General features: G+C 42.1%; 1 protein-coding gene across 3 annotated transcripts in view; it reads left to right on the top strand.

Annotated features, from left to right (window-relative positions):
• RBM46 (RNA binding motif protein 46) overlaps positions 1 to 20,079 on the top strand; it is an 89,964-nt gene that overhangs the window by 35,731 nt on the left and 34,154 nt on the right. For all 3 annotated transcript variants that reach the window (XM_075612848.1, XM_075612840.1, XM_075612856.1), the window contains exons 3-4: positions 4,370 to 4,837; positions 16,539 to 17,321. In XM_075612848.1, coding sequence (XP_075468963.1) covers positions 4,370 to 4,837; positions 16,539 to 17,321 — 1,251 coding nt within the window. The remainder of the gene's footprint in view (positions 1 to 4,369; positions 4,838 to 16,538; positions 17,322 to 20,079) is intronic.

Genomic DNA, 20,079 nt, shown 5'->3' with positions numbered 1-20,079 from the left:
ATGTGGATGAGAGGGATGCTGTTCCTTTCAGCGAAGCTTTGGTCTATGAAGTTACTTCCCGACCTGGAATCCACAAGTGCGAGAGCAGTGGTATGGAAGTTCTTTCCGGTGAGTGAGACCGGGAGTAAGATCCTGGTTGGCAAGATTTCTTTAGTGATAGGGGAAGTGGAGAGTGTCCCAATGTGACTCCCCTGGACATCATTGCGAGCTGGCGTTTCCCGACTTGTAGGGACAATTGAGAACCTGATGACCGGAATTGCCACAGTACAGGCAAAGACCAGCGTTGCGTCTGCATTGTTACTCAGAGGAAGATTATTTATTGCCACCTAGCTGCATGGGTTCTGGAACACAGACTGAAGAGATTCGGATGTATTGGCTTGAAGAGAAAGGTACCTGGGAGCAACTTGGCAGTGACGGGATCTTATGGATCTCCTTTCCTGCAAGCGTTGATCCACGCGAATACATATGGCGATCAGCTCCTCAAGATCGGTAGGGCGCTCGTGTGCAGCAAGTTCATCTTTTAGAGTCTCTGAGAGTCCTTGCCTAAAGGCGGCCCACAGCGCCTCATTCCACGCTGTCTCAGCAGCGATAGTGTGAAACTCCAGGGCATATCTAGTGACAGTTCGATTCCCCTGGGAAATGTGGAAAAGTGTGGAAGCCGCAGTTACCTAGCGGCCAGGTGTGTCGAAGACTCTGTGGAGTTCCAGGGCGAACTGTCCGATATCCTATGTGAGGTCTGATCTTTGATCCCAGATGGGGGAAGCCCAGGCCAGGGCATCGTCGGTGAGTAGTGAAATGATGTACGCCACCGTAGCTCTTTGAGAGGGGAAATGAGAGGGCGTGATTTCAAACTGGATGAAGCATTGATTTAAGAACCCCCGGCATCCGTGGGGATCTCCACCATAGTGGTTAGGCGCCGGAAGTCGGGGTTCAGACACGGGAGCCATGGACATAGTGCTAGACGTTGCAACAGCAGGGGTTGAAGGAAGAGGGCTAGGAGAAGAGGCTAGTGCGTGGTCAGTGAGGGACTGAAGGTTTCGCTGTAACATGTCCATGCGTTGGTCATTTTGCTCTAAGTACCTCTACTTTTGCGAACATGCTGGCTTGTGTGCTCAAGACTCGCCCCACCTCTGTGGGGCCCATGTTTGTGGGGCTGAGCATACTGTAACCCATTGCTCACCATAAATAAGGCGTGACCGCGAGGCTGAGGTGGGGGTAGATATAAACACCACCCACAGCCGTGAGGGAGCGTCTGGAGATTAAAATGGTCGAGGTAGCTGGGTCGGGATTGGAGAGGTAAGGATAGTCGTAATTCTTGCCAAGGTCGAGGTTGGAGAATAGTGTATCGTTGCAGGTACTATAAGCAGTGGTCTGGATTGGAGAATAGAGAGTTGTCGTGGTATGTTGCCGAGGTCGGGGTTGGAGAGGTGTGGATCGTCGTAAGGTAGCCAGGGTCTGGAGTAGAGAAAAGCGGGAGTCCAATAGAAAGCCGGGGTCAGGAACTGAGAGCTAGGAACAAAAGAGCAAGACAGGACTTCGGAGGCAAGGCAGCAGTGAACACTACGCAACATAGGTTTATGCTCAGCAGGAGGTGGTGTGGAGGAACTTCAGCAACGAAGGCTGCTTTTGGCCGTTCCGGTATACAGGAGAGGTTTGGGGAGGTGCCCAGGTGTTGAGATGTTGACGTCGCTCCTGCGCGCACTTAACGCTGCGTACTGACTGGTCCTTTTTTATCTTGCATTTATTCTAAATATATGTGTATATATGAATTTATACTTTTTATTAAATTATATTATTAAGGGGTTTTAGTGAAGCAGCTTAATATATATATATACATATATATATATATATATATATATATATATATATATATATATACACACATATTAGCACAATTAATTCATTTTTAACTGTTTTTATTGCATTTGTTGTTATTTTGACATTTTATTTTAAACTATAATGTATTTTATGTTCTTGCCCTGTTTGGGTTAATGTGAGGCTGTGACTAGTCAGATTTGTAGGCAATGCTGGGGATTACCACCTCAATGTAGCTGATTATTCACTTCACTTTGAATAAGTAAGTGGTTGACACCCATTGCGGTGCTATTGGCTGCAGTATTGTATTTAACTCCACGGGAAGTCTCAACACGGTACTCCTGACGAAGCACAACTTGCGAAACGCGTAGAGTTCACGTGAGGCTGCTTCGTGGAATTCTAATTACAGAGAGGATTCGTTCGGGGAAGTGAGGGTGTCTGCGGCATGAGTGAGCAGTGTTGGTCCGGACCATTTACATCTACTGCACCCAGCTGTGTAACCTAAGCCCTTTAACGTCTTCCCTTACTATTTGGGGCAATTGTAAGTTTATTTGTTAATATACCTACACTGTTATTATTACTTGGCATTGGAACTATTGCCTACGCTTTGGTTTTATCTTTTATTTTGTATGTTAACCCCTTATAGGTTTTTTTTTAAATAAAGGTATTTGTAGCTGCTCAGTGCGCCTTCTGCCAATCTCTTTTTCTCCTGTTACAATCTCCTGTTCAGGATTTGTGAGTTGCTCTTTATATGATTGCTGATACATATGCTGCCTAGCTATTGATGCACGCATTCACCAAGGGAGTTTCTCTGGCCCCGTGAATGTCTGCCGCTTCCCATCGGGTAACACATGGATCTCCGTGAGTTGCAGTCTTGTCCCTGCACTGTGTGATATATATCTGTTTGTGTGCTGCAGCTGCAACCTACCACATAGTGGTCGGACATTCCGTTATAGAAGGGTTTATGCTGCTTATCATCTCTGCTTTATTCATCAGTCCAGGGTTTTGTTTGTAGCACCTGCCATTGAGGTGTCTCCTCTCTACATTTACCACCTGCTTCAATTCTGTATTAAAAGAAGAAAAAACAAAAAACGGCTTGGTTTGCTCCATTAAACAGCCCCGGCTTTAAAACAGCCGGGGCAGCTTCTGAGATCTCCTGCATCATTCCTTGGTCAGCACAGAGAGAGCGGGGTACAGAGAGATGTTCTACGGAGCGGTTATATTGGGCAGTAGGATGAGTTATAGGGGAGTGGATTATATGGGAATAGATTATGTGCAGCCCTTTCACGGGCTAAATGGCTGCACCTATGGACCTTGATGCATATCATGTTGTCCACCACTGATTTTAAATGTCTGAAAGTACCTGTATAGTCATATTCAGCAGTTTGTCTGGTTCTTTTATGATTATAGAATGCAATGCTTTAATCCTGCAACCATATCAAACATAAAAAACTGCATTCATGGATGGGAAGTACCTTTGTTTTCAATTTTCATTTGACTTTGCTCATGTTAGATTAACTGCTTTGCTGCCAGGGCAAAACATGTTTCTGGTCGGTCTGACAGAAAAGGGAGTTAGATGTATTTTGCCCATAGATTTCATAAACATTTGCACATGAAGGTCTATATTTTTCAATATGTATTTTTCATATTTATCCTCAATTTGAATGTGCTATGTAAAGTGTTGTGTTTCTTATTTTGTGTTGCGTTTCTTATTTTGTGTTGCCTTTTTCTAACTTTTTTTGCCTGTTTTATGATGCCCGGTTTTTCAGATACTACATCAATGTCCTACTTTAATGGACCACTGATAAATAATTACTTACATGATCATAATTTGTTACCAAAGACAGGTAAATTATGAAGTGCAACTTGTTAAAATTATGGTTAAACGTGTGATCTGTTAAACCAGCGGTGCGCAATCTGTGGGGCGCGACCCCCAGGGGGGGCGCGAGACTGCCGACGGGGGGCGCGGGGTTTACAGAGGCCCCGCGCGCTTCCCGAAGGCACTTAAATTAAGTGCCGGGGGAGCTGCAGGGCCTCTGTAAACCATACTTACCCGTGGCTCCGGCGGCTTCCTCCCGGCGTCGCCATGGCAACGCGGCGTCAAAATGACGCTGCGAGGTCATGTGACGTCACGTTGCTATGGCAACGTGACGTCATTACGCCGGAGCGCGGGTAAGTTGGGGTTGGGGGGGGGCGCGGGAGCGAGGGGACAGCCGTCAGGGGGGCGCAGGGAAAAAAGTTTGCGCCCCCCTGTGTTAAACCACAGGCTTAAAAAATGCACTGAAAGGTTATCCAATGACAAAGGTTTTAGTTATTAATGCATATTTTGTCACTTCAGAAATTCGCCACGTAGCTATTAATACAAATTAACTATTAAAAAGTTTTCTGTGCAGCACAATGTGAAATTATAAAAATATGTAGATATGATGTTGCTTACTATATGAGCTTTTAGCTAATTTACAATTCTTCTGCATCATTTTATGATACAATGAAGACTCGAGAATCCAACCCTCTAAATGTAAAGTCCTTAACTATGTCCCTTTTTATTCTCTAGGCTGGGAAGGGCCTCCTCCACCACGTGGTTGTGAAGTTTTTGTGGGAAAAATTCCTCGTGATATGTATGAAGATGAGTTGGTTCCTGTTTTTGAGAGCGCTGGAAAAATTTATGAATTTAGACTCATGATGGAATTCAGTGGTGAAAATAGAGGGTATGCTTTTGTGATGTACACAAACAAAGAAGAAGCCCTACTAGCTATTCGAATGCTAAATAATTATGAAATCCGACCTGGCAAATTTATTGGCGTCTGTGTTAGTTTAGACAACTGTAGATTATTTATTGGAGCAATTCCAAAAGAAAAGAAGAAAGAAGAGATTCTGGATGAAATGAAGAAAGTTACAGAAGGAGTTGTAGATGTTATTGTGTATCCTAGTGCCACAGACAAAACAAAAAACCGAGGCTTTGCTTTCGTAGAATATGAATCCCATAGAGCAGCTGCTATGGCAAGAAGAAAGCTAATTCCAGGTAACTTTTGCAAGTTTGTTTTGTGTGTTTGTGTGTTTATGTATATAGAGAATAGAGAGAAAACATGCAATTATAGGTAATCGCATCATAAATAAACTCCAGATCATAGTTCTATGAAAAGGATACTTTAGGTAATAATATAGAACCAAAGAGCTTAACTATAATTGAGATGTTATTAATTATTACTATCTACAGAAGTTGAGATGTCCTTAATTATTATTATGCACAGAGGTAACTGGAGTAACATATTACTGTGAAGTGTACTGCATGCGTTTTAGGGATTATTTGGAGGTTCATGTTGCGTTTCGGAGTTGCCATGTTTGCAGTTTAAACCAGGCTGCACCATTATTACAGATACATTGCATCCATGAATCTCCAAAATTATAAGAGGCACATACAGTAATGAAATACTAAATAACATGTTTAAGATATTTCTGCTTTCTTCCCAGTATGTATTTGAACTGTTTTAAATTATTCAGTAGATGTTTTAGATACTCGAACATGTATAGTACATGGTTTTCTTCATGTACAGTACCACTGTAGTAAATGTAATTGATTGCCGATTTGAAATGAAAAATAAATGTGTATTTTTTGATAGCTATGCTAAAGATGTTTTGACTTCTTTCTCTTCAATGCATGTGATTCCACTGTTTTTCTAGTTTAGCCCCAGTTCCCTAAATTATCCCATACTTTATTTAATTGGATAGTTTTTTTACCTACATTTCATCCTCTACACAGATGCACAATATAAAGATGAATTTAGAATTGTATTGTCTTTAATGCCAAAGTTATACTGTAGTCCTAATGCAGGTCTTTTCCCAAAGTTCTTTAGAAATCATAAAGATATTATAGAAACAAAATGGATACCGCACTGCCTAATACAAATGATGATGTTGTAATATGGGGGGGATGAGGGAGGTGCTAAGGGAATAGATAATTGTATAATTGTACACACAGGAAGAGAAAGAATCCCTGTGATACAAGCACTGTTCCTCCACTAATCATAAAGTATAATAAATTCATTTTATTGTGATAACGAGAAAACAAACTGAAATTAAAACCTAATTAATGCTGATGTGCTAGATGTCCGTTCTATGAACGGGCATCTAGCACATCAGCATCAATTAGGTTTTAATTTCAGTTTTCTCGTTATCACAAAATTAGTTTATTATAATTTATGATTAGTGGAGGAAGGGTGCTTGTATCACAGGGATTCTTTCTCTTTGTGTGTGAAATCATAAAGATTTCACGTTTTTGTACCTGGAGATGCAATACATTTTTTTCTATTCATACAGTAGCAAATGAAAAAGAAAAACAGTGTGGCGCAAACAACTGTAAACAAAATTTAGTTACTGTGTAGTGTCCCAAAAAAAATAATAACGTCCTTGTGAATATGCATACAATTCCCAGAGTAGAAAGTCCTGAAGTCCAAATTTAATGGAGATTTTATGGTGGTCTCCTGATCCTGCAGCCAATCTCAAGGGATTACAACCCTTTTTGTTAAACAGATGTGAAGACCGTCTCTAGGCCATGGATCTGTGGATTTGCAAAGAGGAAAGAAAGAAGTATGGAGAAAATAGTATAATATTGTATGACAATGTTGAATTATGTCAAACAAATGGTGAGAGAGTCACATTTATCTCCTTATTAAAATTGTTGTGTAGTTTTGGTCACTGTGTCTTGAAATGCTCCCATTTGTCTAGTTCATCGCATGCAAGGCTTTTTGTAGGATAATTAATTTCCTACATAGAAACTATGTAGTTGTTGTCTATAATGCTTATTTAATGAACAATATAAAAATATATAAAAACCAGTATACAAAAATGCACTGATGAATTCCTTAATTCCAATGTATTAAGGTGTCCACTGTCACAGTCCCACAGTTTTCCAGGAGAGGTACAGATAATGTACTATATTGAAGGTATATGCACTTGAACCTCTGACGGTTATCCAGATAGTTAAAAGCATTCACAAGGAGGTATAATGTGAAAGGGGTTTACTAGCCTTGGTTTCCCCCCAAATATCGTCCCTTACCTTTTAGATACCAAAGGTCCTGGAGATCTCTCTCTCCCCATTCAGGATCTGGCCGTGGCACCTCTGGTGATTTGTTCCCCGTTGTATGCTGGAGATCAGAATCTCCTATTACTTTCTCCTCGGCTAAGATAAGTTCAGACCGTTCGCTTCATGCTGCTGTGTACGGCAGCTCCAATGTTTCAAATTTCTCATCCAACATCAAACACGTTTCGCCAGTGAATCGGCTTCATCAGTTGTATAACATGTCCTTACAACTCGGCATTTAAATAGCCGTTTGCTCTTCTTAATTGGTCGAACAATTGATTTACATAATCTATGAAATACAAAGAACACATTATACAAAACCTAAAATAAATAGTTCAATTAGATCTCCCAAAAAATTGCTGATTTATAGTTTCCACAAAAATTAAAATTAATAATCCATTATATTTCAAGATATAGAGAGGAAGAACTAAGTTTAGATATATATCAGGAGTGCACAAACTGGGGGATGGGGGATGTGTGTGCCCCCTGGGGGGTGAATTTTCTAATGGGGGCGTTGTTTAGCAGGCACGTTCACGTACAGTGCATCACTAACTTAATTTGCACATTAACGGCCTATGTTTCGCCATTGCTTCAGGAGGGGCGGAAGGGGGAGGGGGTGGTACATGTTTATCTATTATTATTATTAAAAACCAAAGGGCAAAAAAGGAAATGTATATTTAAATATATAAACACTAAATAAAATATCCATACCTTTAAAAGGTATTAAAGCTATTATAACAATACATGTGGGCACTTAGTTGCGATTTTATAAAAGTCATTCAGAAAATATCTGCAACCGGATTAAAAAAATACTGCATATCTACACTTTATTGCAGTGTGCAGTTATAAAAGGACAACAACAGCATCATATTAAATGTAGAAGGATTTACATAACCAATTAATAGTCATAACTTAGTATATTCGAGCAAGCTGAAATTTGCATGAGTACTCAAACAGATCAATACATTATAAAACACTAATGACTAAAAATATAGTTAAAAAAGCTACCTTAAAAGAAAACAGTACCAACACTAGATAAAAAGATATACCGTATTTCCTCGATTCTAAGACGCACCTCCCCCCCCCCCCCCCATTTTCACGTCTGAAATAGGGATGCATCTTAGAATCAATGTTTTAAAAAAAAAAAAAAATGAGGCTGCTAGGGCGCGCGCTGCTGGAGTACCGACCGGCCAGGCAGGAAGCCGGAGCTGCTGCAGCTGGGAGGGCTGCTGTGTTACCCCGAAGCTGGTGGAGGGAGGAGGTTAATCCTAGCCACATGGAGCCCTGAACGGCTCTATGCAGCAGAGACCATGCTTCCTAGTTACTATAAATTGTCCCGTTCAAACCTCCCACCAACCCTGACCTCACTCCTTCTCAACCATCCGGAGATATAGCCCCGTCTTTGATTGGCTCGTTCTGCCTGCCCACCTTGCTTCTGATTGGCTGAGCAGGAGGTTGCTGTTTTCCCCCGAAAATTGTTATTACCGTATTTCCTCAATTGTAAGTGCTAAATCAATGGTGCGTCTTACAATCAATGACGCCTTACAATCGAGGAAATGCGGTATATATATCTCCAATTTACACTACAAATGGAGCTTTATACAGTTAGGTCCGGAAATAATTGGACAGTGATACAAGTTTTGTTATTTCGGCTATGTACCTAAATAAATTCAAGTTACAGTTAAAGAATGAATATGGGCTTAAAGTGCAGTCTATCAGCTTTAATTTGAGGGTATTCACATCCAAATTGGAGGACAGGTTTAGGAATTACATATCTTTAATATGTAGCCCCCTCTTTTTCAAGGGACCAAAAGTAATTGGACAATTGACTCAAAAGCTGTTTCATGGACAGGTGTGGGCTATTCCTTCGTTATTTCATCATCAATTAAGCAGGTAAAAGGTCTGGCGTTGATTCCAGGTGTGGCATTCACATTTGGAAGCTGTTGCTGTGAACCCACAACATGTGGTCAAAGGAGCTCTCAATGCAAGTGAAACAGGGCATCCTTAGGCTGCAAAAAAAAAGAAAATCCATCAGAGAGATAGCAGGAACATTAGGAGTGGCCAAATCAACAGTTTGGTACATTCTGAGAAAAAAAGAACGCACTGGTGAGCTCTGCAACACAAACAGGCCTGGACGTCCATGGAAGACAACAGTGGTGGATGATCGTAGGATCCTTTCCATGGTAAAGAAAAACCCCTTCACAACATCCAGCCAAGTGAAGAACACTCTCCAGGAGGTAGGCATATCATTATCCAAGAAAAAGAACAGGACAAGTCCCAAGTATGTGCTTCAAAGTAAAATGCAATGCAGGTCACGTGGATATGATATGTGGTTAAAGGAACAAGGTACAATCCATGAGTCCTAAAGTGGGAGTGATGCCGAACTGGGAACTAATGAAGGTAGATGACAGGTCACCAATGTCCACAATGCAGAATATGTGATGACAGAGGCCCGTCTGTGAGTGTCCCCATCCGTGGAGCCATGAGAGCCTATTATGCCTCCCCGTAATGATGTATGTGTGTACGGTGTATACAGAGGCAGGCTCACCTATTCCAAATGGCTCCGGGGTCCCCTCCGCCAAACGCTCTGCACGGTCTGCCACAAAGGTGCCTGTGTAGCCTGGTACGCTCCCGTCCAGGCTGTCGAGCTGGCACGCTCCCGTCAGGGCCGTCGAGCTGGCTGTGACGTCACTGGATGCGACTCACCCTGGTGGGAGGTCTCTGTGTGATCCAATCTGGCATTAGCAACGCAGCTAGTGCTCCGGCATCACTCGCAACTGCGGGTAAAGCCCATTAAGTATACAAAATGTTATAAGCACTTCCTGTTGAGTCCTTGTTCCGAAGCGTGCTCCCAGTGAAGTAGTAGATTATGGAAAAAAGGGAGAATCCATGGGCCACCGCAAAAGTAGAAATGAGGCTGGTAGTAGGTAAAATTAAATCAGTTTATTAGGCATATACTGTACGCCAAACATCTAAAAACAGGACACTTCTCCAGACGCGTTTCCCGCCTCTCAGGACGCTTTATCAAAAGGTCTAAAGCGCCCTGAGAGGCGGGAAACGCGTCAGGGGAAGTGTCCTGTTTTTAGATGTTTGGCGTATATGCCCAATAAAGTGATTTAATTTTACCTACTACCAGCCTCATTTCTACTTTTGCGGTGGCCCATGGCTTCTCCCTTTTTTCCATATCATTGTCCAAGACTACCATAAAGAGAAGACTTCACGAGAGCAAATACAGAGGGTTCACCACAAGGTGCAAACCTTTCATAAGCCTCAAGAATAGAAAGGCCAGATTAGACTTTGCCAAACAATATCTAAAATAGCCAGCCCAGTTCTGGAACAGCATTCTTTGGACAGATGAAACTAAGATCAACCTGTACCAGAATGATGGGAAGAAAAAAGTATGGAGAAGGCTTGGAACGGCTCATGATCTGAAGCATACCACATCATCTGTAACACACGGTGGAGGCATGTGATGGCATGGGCATTCATGGCTTACAATGGCACTGGGTCACTAGTGTTTATTGATGATGTGACAGAAGACAGAAGCAGCCTGATGAATTCGGAAGTGTATAGGGATATATTGTCTGCTCAGATTCAACCAAATTCAGCGAAGTTGATTGGACGGCACTTCACTTTACAGATGGACAATGACCCAAAACATACGGCGAAAGCAACCCAGGAGTTTTTTAAGGCAAATATGTGGAATATTCTGCAATGGCCAAGTCAATCACCTGATCTCAACCCGATCGAACATGCATTTCACTTGCTAAAGACAAAACTTAAGGCAGAAAGACCCACGAACTAACAACAACTGAAGACAGCTGCAGTAAAGGCCTGGCAAAGCATCCCAAAGGAGGAAACCCAGCGTTTGGTGATGTCCATGTGTTCCAGACTTCAAGCAGTCATTGCCTGCAAATGATTCTCGACAAAAGTATTAAAAATGAACATTTTATTTATGATTGTGTTAATTTGTCCAATTACATTTGAGCCCCTAAAATAAGGAGACTGTGTATGAAAATGGTTGCAATTCCTAAACGTTTCATACGATATTTTTGTTCAACCCCTTGAATTAAAGCTGAAAGTCTGCACTTCTATTGCATCTCGGTTGTTTAATTTCAAATCCATTGTGGTGGTGTACAGAGCCAAAATTATGAAAATTGTGTCAGTGTCCAATTATTTCCGACCTAACCATATATTTTGGAATGGGCTACGGTCACATGCATGTATGTCATAAGAATGAGGCCAAATCTATTTCAAAGTCCAATCTTATTAGTTGTCCATGTTTTCAGCGTATATATGTGACGGTGCTCGTCTTCAATCAGGAAGCGGACCCGCAGGGCTGAGGTAGGAATGCTGAATAACTGACCAGAGCCCAGGGATGGGGTCCTGTTAGAGTATCCGTAGTCGGTAAGCAGGTAGAGGTCAGGGCTGGCGACAGTGGTGCAGAATCCAGTGGGCAGGCAAAAGGTCAGGGCATGCAGCAGTGGTGCAAAGTCCAGGCGACAGAAAAAAGTTCAGGGCAGGCAGAAAGCAGGGAGCTCGGGATCACGGTCCGGGGTCAGCAACAAAGGAATCCAAACAGGTATCAGGGAAAGGCGTGACAGCAAAGAACGAAAGGAGCTGCAAAACTTAGAATTTTGCTCGGCGACTCCCACTAGGAACTGCAGCCTTATATAGCAGGTTGTCAGTAACCAAAATGGCCGAACTGAGGAGAAAGTGCAGGCAGCCTGGCATCCCCGAACTGCAGCAAAACTGGCATAGATCAGGCAGAATCCTTACAATATATCCAATAGGTTTTCCTTTGTGATACTTTTTGAGCATTGTCTCTTCTCCAGTTTTTCTTAACCAATTCTATTCCTTTAAAAACTAAGCTTTTAGGGTCGCATTGGTGCATATTCTTAAAATTATTTGACACATTGTGAGTTATTAAACCTTTTCAATATTTCTCGCATGCTCGCCTATTCCTACTTTAAGCTTTCTCATAGTTCGACCAATGCCCCATTCCAATAAATAGATCACATTTTTATGGTGACATTAACTATTTTCTTTAGTCGTATTAATGCATCTACAGTTGTGTGAAAAAGAAAAGTGCACCCTCTTTGAATTCTATGGTTTTACATATCAGGACATAAGAATCATCTGTTCATTAGCAGGCCTTAAAATTAGGTAAATACAACCTCAGATGAACAAAAACACATGACATATTACACCATGTCATTATTTATTTAACAAAAATAAAGCCAAAATGGAGAGGCTGTGTGTGAAAAACTAAGTACACCCTTATTGCTTCCATAGGAATTAAGATGCTAACTAGCAGACTGGTGCTGCTAATCAAATGTCCTTAATTAAACAAATGCCGTTGATTAATTCATCATCAGCAAGTGTGACCACCAAAAGCCGAAGTTTTAGCAGTTTGCTGGTCTGGAGCATTCAGGTGTGTGTTAACACAATGCCAAGGAGGAAAGACATCAGCAATGATCTTAGAGAAGCAATTGTTGCTGCCCATCAATCTGGGAAGGGTTATAAGGCCATTTCCAAACAATTTAACGTCCATCATTCTACAGTGAGAAAGATTATTCAAAAGTGGAAAACATTCAAGACAGTTGCCAATCTTCCCAGGAGTGGACGTCCCAGCAAATTCACCCCAAGGTCAGACCGTCAAATGCTCAGAGACATTGCAAAAAAAAACAAGAGTTACATCTCAGACTCTACAGGCCTCAGTTAGCATGTTAAATGTTAAAGTTCATGACAGTACAATTAGAAAAATACTGAATAAGTATGGTTTGTTTGGAAGGGTTGCCAGGAGAAAGCCTCTTCTCGCTAAAAAGAACATGGCAGCATGGCTTAGTTTTGTACAGTTGCATCTGAAGAAACCACAAGACTTTTTACCCCCTTTGTATCTAAAGCCCTCTCCCGCCTTAAACCTTGTTCACTGACTGCCCCACACCTCTGGAATGCCCTTCCCCTCAGTACCCGACTAGCACCCTCTCTATCCACCTTTAAGACCCACCTTAAGACACACTTGCTTAAAGAAGCATATGAATAGCACTGTGAATATTCTGAACAAATGATAGATAAAGCTTGGCTCCCTGTAGACGCACTTACCAGAACTCCCTCCTACTGTCTCTGTACGTTCTCCCTACCTACCAATTAGACAGTAAGCTCCTCAGGGCAGGGACTCCTCTTCCTTAATGTTACTTTTATGTCTAAATCACTTATTCCCATGATCTGTTATTTATATTATCTGTTATTTATTTGATTACCACATGTATTACTGCTGTGAAGCGCTATGTACATTAATGGCGCTATATAAATAAAGACATACAATACAAGACTTCTGGAACAATGTCCTTTGGACAGACGAGACCAAAGTGGATATGTTTGGCCATAATGCACAGCGCCACGTTTGTCGAAAACCAAACACAGCATATCAGCACAAACACCTCATACCAACTGTCAAGCACGGTGGTGTAGGGGTGATAATTTGGGCTTGTTTTGCAGCCACAGGACCTGAGAACCTTGCAGTCATTGAGTTGACCTTGAACTCCTCTGTATACCAAAGTATTCTATAGTCAAATGTGAGGCCATCTGTCTGACAGCTAAAGCTTGGCTGAAATTGGGTCATGCAACAGGACAATGATCCCAAGCACACCAGCAAATCTACAATAAAATGGCTGAAAAAGAAAAGAATCAAGGTGTTGCAATGGCCCAGTCAAAGTCCAGACCTCAACCCGATTGAAATGCTGTTGCTGGACTTTAAGAGAACTGTGCATAATCAAATGCCCACAAACCTCAATGAACTGAAGCAACGTAAAGAAGAGTGGGCCAAAATTCCTCCACAACGATGTGAGAGACTGATAAAGTCATACAGAAAACGATTACTTCAAGTTATTGCTGCTAAAGGTGGTTCTACAAGCTATTGAATCATAAGGTATACTTAGTTTTTCACACATGGCTTCTCCATTTTGGCTTTATTTTTGTTAAATCATTACACGGTGTAATATGTCCTGTGTTGTTGTTCATCTGAGGTTGTATTTACCTAATTTTTAGAGCTGTTAAGGAACAGATGATTGTTATTATGTCCTGATATGTAAAACCATAGAATTCAAAGAGGGTGTACTTTCTTTTTCACACAACTGTACATGCTCTGCAATATGTGCATCTAATGAAGCCTTGTGTATCCTTATTTAGCCAACATGTATCTTGGGTCTTTTTAAGAAAGCAGGGCACCAATTTTTGTTTTAGGTTAGGTTCTAGATAGAATTACTTCGTTTCTATATGGGAAATCAGTTCTAGAAAAAGCCTTGTTTATGGTGAACAAGACACTTATCTGAGATCAGACTCCAAAAATACTGTTCATGGTCCCAAGGCTCAACAAAGTATCCGGCTGCTCCTCCTCTTACCGTGCAACACAAAACTGGAACAATCTACCGGAGACTCTCACAGCCGCCACCAGTCTAAGTTATTTAAAAACTAAGGCTGCGGCCCCGCTACCTGCGCTGCACGTGCTCCTGTCAGGCAGGCGGCGCTTGCGGCCGAGTCCCCCAGTCTGCAGAGAGCTGCAAGGGGAAAGACGAAGGGGCGTGATGGGGGCGCGGCCGTGACGTCACCCGGCAGGCCCGCCCTCATTGGCTGAACCTCCGGGGGGCATGGCCTAGCGCTCCATTGTGACTCCTGCTCTCAATTTCCTTGAGAGCAGGAGTTTCTGTCAGCGCAGCGGGGCCGGCCGCATTGTGGGGCGGATCTTGTCCCTGCAGCGTCCGCCACAGCAGGCGCTGCAGTAGCCAGCGGGGACCTGGCCTAAGGCTGTCTCACGTTTTAATCTGGTCTGTAACTGTTACATACAGTACGCCTATAATATATATTTTATTTAACTGTGCTTGCAATGTCTTGTATATAATGTATACCCTGTTCACTTAAGTAACTGTAATTGTAACCATGTAGTATTTGTCTTAACTCTGCCCAGGACATACTTGAAAACGAGAGGTAACTCTCAATGTATTATTACTTCCTGGTAAAATATTTTTATAAATAAATAATAACATGGGAGCAGTTCAAGACACTGACCAAAACTGCATATAAGGTGATTTTAATAAGGACATAAATGTAAGGACATTGTCATACAGTATTATACTATTTTCTCCTTTCTCTTTTTTCCCCCATTGCAAATCCATGTGCTAGAGACACTTTTCTTAACATTTGTACTTACATTATTTTGTAGACATACAGGAAGGCCCCGCTTTTCAGCGATACGACGGTACCGAGAAGGGGGCCGCCATTTTGCGCATGCGCAGAACGGGCTGGTCCAGGGTCGGGCATGCGCAGGCCAGTCCGGGGTCGCGCATGCGCAGAATAGTTTTTTTTGCCGATGTTGCGCATGCGTAGAACGACACATTGCCGGTCTGCGCATGCGCACATAACGAAAATTGCCAGTTCCGCTTTCCCGCGATTTTCACTTTGCGGCTGGTCCTTAGAACCGAACCCGCTGCATGACTGGGGCCCTGCTGTATGTATAACTGTTTGTGCTCTGTACCAAGTAATTTTTGTGGTGCGGCGCAATATCCCACATATCCACACCATAGTTTTTATAATCCTTAGGATAGGCATGCACAAACTTTCCTGCATGCTGCTCCCCCCCCCTTCCCACTGTTCTGGCGTCATGCGTCGTCACATTGCCATGGTAATGTGACGTCATCCTGACGCCAAGTTGCCATGATGACGCGTCACTGGAAGCCAAGGTAAGGGAAGTTGCAGAGGCCTTGCGCGCTCCCCGGCATTTAATTTAAGTGCCTTGGGGAAGAGTGCGGGGCCTCTACCCACCGCGGCTCCCCGCTCTCCCTGCTCCGACGAGGTCATTTGTTCAGAAGTAGCAGAATGAAATGTGAAACGTTTGTGGTGCAGCTGAGTCACAGACTGATTCAATAAGGGACATTAGCGTTATGGAATTTAAAAGGTGATGCCAGCAAAAAATATGTTGTGTAATATGATTTCACTATACGTAAAACGAACTGTTCAGAAACGTACACTCTTGGAGAAGATCTTCTCAATTTGCAGCTACTATTACATTTCTGCCCTTCAAGATTGAAAAATTAAACAAAGCTCCATGAAAGTCAAAAAAGTTGAAATTTCTTATAAATAAATCTGTTAAAAATAATGTTATTTGTCACGCTGTAATACACTTTAAAAAGATTTGTAATTCAGTCATGGGTTTCTGATTCTGGCCCATGAAAAATCATACAAAATGGCATTAAACAAATACAATATGTTGTGATTCTAGTTAGGAGAATGTTTGATAACTTTGTATGGGTGATATATTTGTATGGGTAATGTTAAAGAGACGTGTGTGTATATATAAAGTTAGATTTGTTTTTGTCTTTAGTATTGAACAAAGTATTGTGAGTTTTACAGTGACAGTTAATTAAAGGATTAAACTGAAATGCTCATTGGGAGATAACTTTGACAAGTAATCTGGCAGTCAAGTTTTGCACTTGCACAAGGGAGGAGCAGCTTAACACAAAATATTTAAAATAAATCCTTATGTGTTTTTGGTTAATTTGCATTATTTCAGCAGGTTAACATGTTTTAACATCTTTCTTTGTGGTTTTGAAGTATTGTGTATTAATAAGATTTTCTTAAAATGCAGGAACTTTCCAGTTATGGGGACATACCATACAGGTTGACTGGGCAGACCCAGAGAAAGAAGTTGATGAAGAAACTATGCAGCGGGTGAAAGTTTTGTATGTAAGGAATTTAATGATATCCACAACAGAAGAAACAATTAAAGCAGAATTCAACAAATTTAAGTCTGGAGCTGTAGAACGTGTGAAAAAATTAAGAGATTATGCCTTTGTGCACTTTTTTAACAGAGAAGATGCTATTGCTTCTATGTCGATAATGAATGGAAAATGCATTGATGGAGCAAGCATTGAGGTAACATTAGCAAAACCAGTGAATAAAGAGGCAACGTGGAGACAGCATTTGAGTGGTCAAATGAGTCCTAATTCTGAAAGTTTGCTAGCTTTTGCAAGTAAAGAGGAAGGGCATCAGAAGTCTATTGGAAGATGTCCAAGTCTTCCAACACGTCTCAATGGTCAGCACAGTCCAACCTCACCAGAACCAGAAAGATGCACATATCCGTTTTTTCCTGGAACAAAACTTACTCCAATTAATATGTATTCATTAAAGTCAAATCATTTCCATTCTGCAGTCATGCATTTAGAGTACTACTGCAACAAAAATAATTGGGTTCCTCCAGAATATTATTTGTATTCAACCACCAGTCAAGATGCAAAAATATTGTTGGTTTATAAAGTTGTGGTACCAACTATTGCAAGTAATACCCACAGTTATTTTATGCCAGACAAACTCTGTACAACATTAGAAGATGCAAAGGAACTGGCAGCACAGTTTACATTGTTACATTTAGGTAAGTAGTTTGTATTAAAGTTGCAGACCAAGCAATAGCCTACATACAGTGTTTATTTTTTATATTTTTTAATAAATCAGTTCTGTACTATGAGAAAATACTTGTAGCATTTTTTAATTTTTTCTTTAAACAACTCTGACATGTTTAATGTATTATACTATAACAGGCATTTTTTGTTTCTATAGCAACCTTTTACAAAGTCACAACCCCATCCTTTTCTGAAACGGGCTCTGGTACACCTCTTTTTGTGCCCCGCCCTCTAGCAGTGCACCAATTGTATCTAGTAACTGCCTGGTCACATGATCTTCCCCACAGAACTTTGCATCTTTGGTCCTCTTCTGCTGCTCTGACAGCCATTTGGTGATCCCCCGAGCCAGATTGTCGCCTATCGATCACAGGAGAACGGATCGATCGGCAACTTATCTAATTACTTGTAGTGTGTATTGCATTGATGCACATGTTTAATGGAAAATAAATAAAAAGAAAATCCCAGCTTGGACTGCTGCTGTAACACATGTTCTTGCCACAAATGACTTTAGTGGTTCTTAGTAGAACGCTATTCATAGTGCATTTTACTTTACATTTGTGTTGTGTTACTGGTTTCAGCAGCTGTTGTTGGTGTGACAAGTGCAAAATATTTTTCTTCCTGAAGCTACTAGATCAAAAGCATTGTTAAATTGTAACAGGCAGATTATTGGGGGGGGGGGTGAGGGGGGAGTCATGTGACTGCTTAGATGTATACATTTAATACCAGTTTAAGGGAAAGCATTTGCAGGGTAGCATTTGCAAAATGATGCATCTTAAAGTGATCATCTTTAAGTGAGAATATATAGTTAGACTATAGTTTGAGGTGGACTGGGAACTGCATCTTCTACACAATACCACATTCAGTGAGCTTATCTGTCCACACTATGATCCCGTGCTTGTCAGCCTGTACTTTTAACCCCCCCTGTACACCTTATTTACTGCAGCCTCTCCCAACAGACTGCACACAACTGCCCCTCCCCCCACCCCTCAACCAACTCCCTCTGCAAACCCTGAATAGGCCCAAGCATTGCAATGCAGCAAAACATTTTGGCAAGGAAAAGGCACACCTCTGCTGTTTAGTCTGCACACACTCACTTGGCTCACAACAGCTTCATGCAACATTACCTACCTCTGTGATAATGAACCTGCTATATATCTCAACTTTATTATTTCTTGTAGCCTCATGGAAATGTTACTCTCTCTATCCATTACAATGCCCTCCCCCAAAACCCACACCCAATATCATTATACACCATGTATTACTCAAAAGCCTTGCACTATCTACTGAATGTTGGTGAAGAAAACAAGCACACCAACCACCGCTTACTCTAATGGCAAACAACACAAATATACAACTTTCCAACAACTTGTCAAGGATTGAACTTCGGCTGAAGTGGATCCCAGTGGCAGGAACAGCAGGGAGCGAAGTAGGGGTCACAAGCAGAGATCCAAGGCAGGCGGCAGGTAGCGAAGTCCGGTAACAAGCAGGGGTCCGAGGCAGGCGGCAGGTAGCGAAGTCAGGAAACAAGCAGAGGTCGGCAACGAGGAAACTGGAACAGGATGATAGCAAAAGCTAACACAGCAGTAAACACAAGAACCTTGCAGGTGCTAAGGAACCAGTATAAACAGGCAAGGAGGAACAGGAAAGGGAGGTTTATATAGGCAGGCTGAGAGGTGGAGCACAGGTGCAGAGGTGTCAGGTAACAGGTTCTGGAATGTTCCTAGTTTAGCAGCAGCAATCCCGGTGGACAAGTTTAGGTACTGCAGGCTATAACAAGACATTAGAGTGGCAGCAGTCCCGGTGGCAAAGCATAGGTACAGCAGGCTAGAGAATATGACATTACTCCCCCCTCCCAAGAGCGTTCTCCGGACGATCCTTGCTAGGCTTGTCTGGATATCGTCGGTGGAAAGCTTTGACTAGTCGCGGAGCATGTACAAAATCTTTGGGTTCCCAAGACCTCTCCTCTGGGCCATAGCCCCCCCAGTGAACCAGGTACTGTAGTTTCCCTCGGTGTAACCTGGAATCCAAAATTCTTTCCACAATGAATTCCTCTTCGTTATCCACGAGGATGGGTTCAGGGGGAGGAAGTCTCCGTCCAGGAAATGGGTTCTCACGGAAAGGTTTCAGCAGAGAAGAGTGAAACACAGGGTGTATTTTGATGGTCTCAGGAAGCTCTAATCTGAAGGACACTGGATTTATTAGTGCTGAGATGCGAAAAGGCCCGATGTATTTTTGGCCCAATTTAATGGTTGGAACCTTTAGACGTAGATTTTTTGTAGAAAGCCAGACTTTATCCCCGACTTGAAATTCTGGGGAGGGTCTGCGGTGTTGGTCTGCTGCTCTTTTGTACTTTACTTGAGTCTCACGAAGCGTCTCTTTGAGGGTCTCCTGGATGTCTCGCAGAGTCTCCAGTTTCTCTGTAACTGCCGGAATGGGGCCCGAAGATGGAAAACGAGGAATAAAGGTTGGATGAAATCCATAATTTGAGAAAAAGGGGCTCTTCTGAGTCGATGAATGATGTGAGTTGTTGTATGAAAACTCAGCTAATGGTAGGAAATCAATCCAGTCATCCTGGAGATGACAAACAAAACATCGTAAGTATTGTTCCAAAGTCTGATTGGTCCTTTCTGTTTGGCCATTGGATTGTGGATGATAGCCAGACGATAAATTTAAACGAATTCCTAGAGAGGAACAGAAGGTCCTCCAAAATTTTGAAGTGAATTGTACCCC

Source organism: Ascaphus truei, chromosome 1, assembly GCF_040206685.1.
Source record: "Ascaphus truei isolate aAscTru1 chromosome 1, aAscTru1.hap1, whole genome shotgun sequence".
In the NCBI taxonomy this organism is placed as follows: Eukaryota; Metazoa; Chordata; class Amphibia; order Anura; family Ascaphidae; genus Ascaphus; species Ascaphus truei.
The sequence above is the reverse complement of the archived record's forward strand: the minus strand, read 5'-3'. Positions and strand labels throughout refer to the sequence as shown.